Genomic DNA, 7,500 nt, shown 5'->3' on the forward strand with positions numbered 1-7,500 from the left:
CAGCATACCGTGCTCGCTGTGGCGTGCCGTCACAAACAGCACATCCATCGCCGCGACCGTCACTCCTCCTGTGTGTTCCAGGTGTATGGTCGAAGGTGAGAAGAAGACAAAGACAAACAAGAGGATGAAGAAGGATGTAAAACGGTACGGAAGGAAGCCGCCCGTTCTAGGTGTATAATAAGGAGCACTGTAAGGAGCAGTACGACACCTCCAGGTCTCTACTGTCACTCTACGACACGACAGCGCAACAACCGCATCGCCCCGTCAACTGATGGTGACTCTCCGGCTTGTACTGGTGCGAAGACCTAAGGCCTGCGGCTAATAATGCAATTCCGCCAACCGCCGGAGAGAGCCCATTCGTTGGGGCGCGCCGCTCTGACAAGGCAAGGGCGGATCCAAAATGTGTCGCCAAGCACGAACAGCGAACCATGCTGATGATGATCATCCATCGTGTCGTGGTCGTTGTCGTTGCGAGCATCATCCTTCCGTTCCCTGGACGCATACACACCCAGAGAGAGAGAGAGAGAGAGAGAGCGCGTGTTCGGTCTGATCGTATCGGATGGATGATCTTCGCAGCCAAAACAGGAAGGAAGGAAGGAAGGAAGACGAACACACGAAGGGTGGCTGATCGCGCTACTCGCGCCGCTTTACTCGCGAGGCCACACGCTGTTAATGTGTTTGTTTTCCGGTCGTTTGTGTACGGTGGCAGGCCCTTACCACCAGCACCCCCACCCCCACCCTCCTTCTTCTTCCCTTTGTCATACAAGACGCGATCAGTCGCGGGCGTGTGCGCGCCCGATCGCGCGGAAGACGTGATCAAAATAAAGAAACCAGGCGCGACTCCAGCGCAATAGCCGACGTCGGCATGGTCGTCGTCGCTGTCGCCGTGCTTTATGTGTGGGAGGGAAGGATGGAGTTTTGCTTTCGACACACAAAACGAAAACAGACACACAAAATGTTTTGTTAAACACCCGCTACTACGCATCCCCCACGCAGGAAGGAAAGCGCAGTCATTTCCAGCCGCCAGTCCAGCGAGAGCAGCGACAGCACAGTCGTCCGAGCACAGAATGCATGATGAGTCCAGAAGATGATGATGATGATCATCATCATCACCATCGGGGCATCATCGTGATCGCGGAGTGTGCGAGCGATAGTGAGAGTGCGCGAGGGAGATAGTGCTGCTAGAGGTATGGACGACGCCACGTTTGGAGTCAGAACGTGCTGCGGCCGTCGTCCGGCAAACGTTTGCCCAAAAGCGAGTGTTGCAACAAGCGGCCCCGAGGTGCTTCAGGTGCTTGGGTTAGATGCGGAAATAGACATCAAAAGTGTCGCCCCGTAAGGCCAGGCCAGGCGAGCAACTATTGCCTTTTTCCATTCCGTTCTTTCTTTCCAAATTCGGACCCCCGCGCAGATCGCGCAGATGGTAATGGAAGGAAGGAAGGAACCCCTTCCTGGATGGTCGTTGGCCATTGTTGGTGATCGGTTTGGTGGCAGTGACTTACCGGAATCGATGGTGCCGTTGGTAGCAGCTAGCTGTATGGGTGCCCGGGGTGCCGGTGAGTTCGGAACCTGGGGTGCGAAGAGACACAATTAAAAAAGAGAAACCATTTACACACCCAGCTGTGCGTAGAATGTGTGCGGAAATGGATAGATGGATGCGGGTGATCGTGTGCTGGTGCTATGGAACCCATCATCCGGAGTGGCGTGTTTATAGTAAGAGATCGGGAGAGAGGAAGGTGTGCGAGTGCTGGAAGATGAGCTGTAGCGCCTGCGCCGTTCAGGAGGAGGATACCGAGGAGAAGCAATATGCGTGGCATACACGAACCGATCGCGCACTAGCATACCAGCAACACTTACCTCATCGATGGAGGTTTCAGTTTTCATCATCATCCCACGGCCATTGTTGTCAGCAAACGGATGCTGCTGCTGCTGTTGGTGCTGTTGCTGTTGCTGCTGCTGACGGTGCATTGATGTACCGAAGGAATGCCTGCGCCGTTCCGTCATCGTACTTTGGCGTCCATTACTGCCATTGCTAAACCGTATACCAACAGCACCGAGATGGGTTCGAAGGATGAAGTGTAGCAAAGAGAGGAAAAGATAGAGTGAGCCGAGGGGAGAGAAAGAGAGAGAGAGAGAGAGAGAAAGGGCCGTTAAGCCGTTCACAAATTAGGCGAATCAGAACGGAAGCCGCCACCGGAGGACGAGACGCATCGCCTCGGACGGAACACGAAGATGAGGATGGAGAATGCTTACGGGACGAAGAGCGAAAGTGGTGGTGCTTGATTGAAGCAGAACGCTGCGGGCGGTGACTGGCCTCCTACTCCATCGTGACAGCCTCCGCCTGGACTGCTGGCACCGTTAGCACGATGGCGGTGCGTCTCCTGGAGGATTGTCGCATCGGATTGTTGCTGCTGCTGCTGCAGGGTGGCCGAACATGACGCACTGTTGCTGCGATACCGAAAGATGGAGGCCGCTGTCCGGGGGGTTGGTGGTGTCGGTGGTGAGCCATACTCTCCCCCCGGAACACCGCCACCATCGTCGATCGTGGCGGAGCGTTTCAGCTTCGAGTAGGTCACCAGACGCTTCAAGTGATAGAAACGATGCTTCTTCTGCTCCGATGCCGGCGAGGTCGGTGATGTTCCCGGCGCTAGTCCACCGGCCGCACAGTCCTCGTTAAAGTAGTTGGGATTATCTGGAGCGAGAGAGAGAGACAGAGAGAGAGCGATGGCGGGAGTTATTCAATTGAAAAATGGATGCGACTCAACTCAGTGGCTAATCATATAATCAGCGCCAGGCAGAAGTTAGCGTCGTGCGTTCGCTAGCGTTCTAGACTTCCTTCTAAGTCCACGTCCTCACCTGAACACAGTGGCAGTGGTTCCATGATGGCTATATATTCCCTCTGTTCACTATTCCCTAGAGACACACAGAGGCACGCACGGATGCACACAATACACACAACAGGCCCTTCGATCACAAAGAAACAATCAGCAAACCGATCGAACGAACGATCTTACAAGTGCATCCTGCTGTGGCCGCCGAGCGCTGAGATGAAACTGCTGCCAACGCGTCAAAGGGCATTTGGCAGGGCTAAGCTGGGATGCTGCTGTTGCTGCTGCTGCTGCTACCGTCTGCTTCTCATTCATTCACTGTCGATCTGAAGGGCCAAGGGATCCTCCCGATGCACACAATTCTCAGAAAACATCTTCTCTCACAAACGCACAAAAGGCTAAACACACACACACACACAAGTACGTGAAGCACGGAACGGAAGGAAGACGACTCAGTTTTCCGGCATCCGAACGGGAACGATGCACCACTGCGATGCGCTGGCTGCTGCTGGCGTATCGAACGAATCGATCGTTTGTTTATTTTCGCATCACCGCGCACACACACACACACACACACAGTACACACTCTGGCAGACACGCGATCGCGGATCGCGGATCACAAGAGAACCGCGGTGGCAATGATCGCCGAGGATGATGGTGGTGGTATGGTTTGCGATTAGTAAATACGGCTTTGACCACCAAGCTTGATCGCTCACTCACTCACTCACGGGACACACGTTTTAGTAGCATTTTTAGAAGGCAAAAAAAAACACTTGACCCATTAGAGGACGACACTCGATGGATGATGGGACGACACGCACGGCACGAACGTCATCACCGGCCGTTTGTCTCGTCTCGACTGCGATGCGTGCGCATGGGCAAACCCAGCGACAACCGAAGCACCCGGCACGGTCACGCGGTACGACCCCGATCATGATGATGATGATGATGCCGATGACGATGATGACGAGAAGGAGGAGGAGGAGAAGGACGACGACGGAGTTCAAGCATCTGATCGAATTATCTAATCTAGAGCCGCACCGAGGAGCGTCGTCTCATCCCGCATGCTTTTACATGCACAGCGAAGGAGGTCAGAGGCCCACCACCACCCTCTCTTCTGCTCTCTTTCTTTCTCTCTCTTGCTGTCTCTCTCCGCACGCGCCAAAAGGCCTCCTTTCGCTTCTTAGTGTCCACTCACTCGCTCAGCTCAATCATCGTCACCATACGATCATCGTCATCGCCGAGCCGCGAGCTGCTCTTTGCTTTGCGCTTGTAATGTTTACATCCCACATCCCTCTATCTCGCTTTCAACATTTGGCGGCGTGCTCTATGCTCTCGAGTGTGTTTTCATTTTGTCCCTTTCGTCCGTTCACCCTCGAAGCGAAGCGAAGCCGCCACCGCATCCGCCTCTGCGCATCGCCTCACTCCTATCCCTCAGAAACCCGGCCCGGTCCTTTCATTCATGCGCCCTCGGCTCGCTCGCATCGTTCGGTTCTCGTTCTTCCGCTCGCCTTCTTCCGCTTCAGCGGCACATGCGCGTCCATTGACATGCGCAGCGGCATAAGCCACCCCTGGCCCGGCCTGGCCCGGCCCGGCCCGGCCCGGCTCTCGCATGCGCACGCATATTGCAGGCGTATGTTGGCTCCGGAGCTATCACGACGCGAGTGGCGTGGAACGCGCGTCTGGAAAGCATATGCGCAAACATGCGTCCAAAGCATACACATGCACGGGCACATGCTAACGCGAGACAGAGAGAGAGAGAGAGAGAGAGAGAGAGAGAGAGAGACACACTCGGTGGAACAACGTGCAATGCATTGAGTCAATCCCTTGGATCGCTGCCTCCTTCCGGGGCCCATATGTTGCGCATATACATCCCTTATTATGCTCAGTGCGTGGTCGTTTCTGTGCAATCTCTGCGTGTTTGAGTCTGTGGCCGTGTTGTTCATTCAAAACAAACTCGCACACACGATCGCAGGCCGGAGGAAGCGGTGAGTTGATGACGATTTCGGAGGGGAGATAGTGATGATGGTTGGTTAGCTGGTTGGTTATGGTGACGAGCATTTGTAGGTTGTGGTGATGTATTTTGTCTGGGGTGCGTGATCGTAATGGCAAATGAATCACGGCGATCGGTATCCCTTCCCTTTCGCTTTGGTTTATTACGAGAAAAGAAAAACGAAAGGAAAAGGTCCTGGAATATTTTAAATGCTTAAGAATACGCTTATCATAATCGTTTACGTTGTTTTCATAATGCTCTAATGCTAATCAGAATTTCATTCAATGGGACCGCAATCACGTGTCTGAAAACGGTTGGGATTCAAATAATGGCTGCGTCCGCTTCACGACTGAGTCGATTCGTAAACGCAGGCCTATAAACTCATTGCACAATGGATTCGTCAGCAAAGCAAAATATTCACACTGCTTCCGATGCGAAACAATAATTTATTCTTTCGTTGGACGATCGAATTACTTCTGATCTATTATGAAACAATAAATTTTGTGAAATTTCATTATCTTAAACCTATATCTTTCAGATTTGCACTCTCCATCAGTGGACAAGAATATTTTTAGTGACTTTGTAGGGAATCACCGCAAACAACGCATCCATTGTGCCTTTTTTTTTTAGTTGTTTACACAGATAAGGGAACGTGTTATCTCTAATTTGCGTAGAATTCTAGTTCTAATTTAGTTGAAAATCATTCCCGAGCACCTTTAAACGCTTGGAAAAATGACACTGGAAGCCATCAAGTACAAGCAAGGTCAGCTGCAGATTCTGGATCAACTGCTGCTGCCCGGCGAATCCCGGTACATCAGTATTGCCGGCGTGGAGGATGGGTGGCGGTCGATTAACACCATGCAGGTATGTTTTGTCCTCCCGGGAAAGGATGCTTACGAGGAGAGACTTACGATTCCGGTCCTGTTTCAGGTACGGGGAGCACCAGCGATTGCCATCGTTGGCTGCCTGTCGCTCGTGGTAGAAATCTACGGCAAACAGTATGAAACTAAGGAGGAACTGCACGCGGAACTCAGCAAGCACTTACAGTATCTCGTTACCTCCCGGCCGACTGCCGTTAATCTGAAGCTGGCCGCCGATGATGTACTAGCGCAAGCGAACAACTTACTCGACGAAAAGACAACAGATGCTGAAACCATGAAGAAAAGGTAGCTCTGCCACGGCTGATAGCTACCGTAAAGTGATGGTAAAGATTCAATCTACGTTGTGTTTGCAGCATTATCGAATCGATCGAGCAGATGCTGGAGAAAGACATTAAAGACAATCGGGCAATCGGCGATAACGGTGCCAACGTTTTGTTAAAAGGCATCGATCGACCGCTGAAGCTACTAACTCACTGTAATACTGGATCATTGGCCACTGCAGGGTGAGTAGAGGGTTGTACTTACGTTAGACCGTTGTTTAATCCCGTTCTATCCCTTTTTCCAGTTACGGTACGGCTCTTGGCGTGATAAGAAGCGTACACGAAAGGAATCTCTTAGGTAAGTCTGAGTCAAAATTGCATCGACCATGCATCTTATTCCCCTTTATGTACTCCACAGAACACGTCTACTGCACCGAAACTCGTCCCTACAACCAAGGGGCACGTTTGACGGCATATGAGTTGGTTCACGATCAACTACCGGCAACCTTGGTGACGGATAGTATGGTCGCAGCATTATTGCATACGAGGAAGATCGATGCGATCATCGTTGGAGCGGATCGTGTCGCGGCGAATGGTGACACGGCGAACAAGATCGGTACCTACCAGATAGCCGTCGTGGCCAAACACCATCAGGTGCCGTTCTACGTTGCGGCACCTTTTACTTCGATCGATTTCGATATTGAGGATGGATCGCGTATCCGTATTGAGGAGCGCCCTGAAAAAGAACTAACCCATCTAGGAGGGCAACGGATTGCGGCTCCAGGAATCGGCTGCTGGAACCCAGCCTTCGATGTTACGCCAGCCGAACTGATCACTGGTATCATAACTGAGAGTGGTGTATTTAAACCAAGTGAGCTAGCCAAACAAAGCAAAGCGAAATAGGGGTTTCGTTTTAGTTAACTTTATCAAGAAACAACCGGATCGATCAATAAAATATATGCTAATGTTTGTTGAACTCTGATTATGGACAACTGTTGTAAGTTAAGTGAAACTACCTGTTTTATTTCGATAGCAACACAATACACTTATAGCGACCTATTTATGTACTGATAGCACACGATGTACGAACAATCTTTACAATAATGTTTTACAAGAAGTTGCCTGCACCTTCGCAGCAGGGTGGCAGTTGATTGATAACCCTACCACTTTAGTGCGTACACCTAGTGCAGATATCACCCTTCATTTTTCGTTTTTTGTGTGCTGTAATCATAAGCGAAGCAAAGCTTCTGTGCTTCGCTCACTTCAGTTGTGTTTGATAAAAATATGCTCCTAATTGCTACAGCTCCTGCGCTACCACTCTGATGGCCTAGCAGCATCAACCCACGCGGAAAGCTCCTTATCGTTATCGCTATCTCGTAACGGTATTTATTCGGTTCAGGCCGTACGTTCCCTAAAGCCCTTCAAACGGTCATTGGAGCTCACCTCAAGGGCCGGGGGATTAACGATGAAATAGACATTGCCGCAAAGGAAAGATTTATGGAGTTTGAAGTCATTATACTAAATTATTACTTGATTTC

The 7,500-nt window shown here is 51.2% G+C and overlaps 2 protein-coding genes across 3 annotated transcripts in view; one reads left to right on the forward strand and one right to left on the reverse strand.

The window, feature by feature from the left end:
- The window catches only part of LOC125948146 (uncharacterized), a 7,785-nt gene extending 3,986 nt beyond the window's left edge, over positions 1–3,799 (reverse strand). The window contains exons 1-5 of one of the 2 annotated variants that reach the window (XM_049673932.1): positions 2,857–3,799; positions 2,254–2,692; positions 1,858–2,023; positions 1,503–1,569; positions 1–68 (exon numbers count right to left, since the gene is read on the reverse strand). The exon at positions 1–68 is cut by the window's left edge and continues 65 nt beyond it. In XM_049673932.1, coding sequence (XP_049529889.1) covers positions 1–68; positions 1,503–1,569; positions 1,858–2,023; positions 2,254–2,692; positions 2,857–2,881 — 765 coding nt within the window. In that variant the 5' untranslated portion in view covers positions 2,882–3,799. Of the gene's footprint in view, positions 69–1,502; positions 1,570–1,857; positions 2,033–2,253; positions 2,693–2,856 lie in introns of both variants that reach the window. The other variant, XM_049673931.1, reaches the window with a different exon arrangement.
- Positions 3,800–5,456: 1,657 nt separating this feature from the next.
- Positions 5,457–6,968, forward strand: LOC125948192 (methylthioribose-1-phosphate isomerase). Its single transcript, XM_049674022.1, has 5 exons — positions 5,457–5,685; positions 5,752–5,987; positions 6,056–6,205; positions 6,268–6,320; positions 6,381–6,968. Exons 1-5 carry the CDS (start codon positions 5,554–5,556, stop codon positions 6,863–6,865), a joined length of 1,056 nt encoding a protein of 351 aa, XP_049529979.1. The 5' UTR covers positions 5,457–5,553; the 3' UTR covers positions 6,866–6,968.
- Positions 6,969–7,500: the final 532 nt, after the last annotated feature.

The sequence above is a fragment of the Anopheles darlingi genome, chromosome 2 (assembly GCF_943734745.1).
Source record: "Anopheles darlingi chromosome 2, idAnoDarlMG_H_01, whole genome shotgun sequence".
NCBI classification, from domain to species: Eukaryota; Metazoa; Arthropoda; class Insecta; order Diptera; family Culicidae; genus Anopheles; species Anopheles darlingi.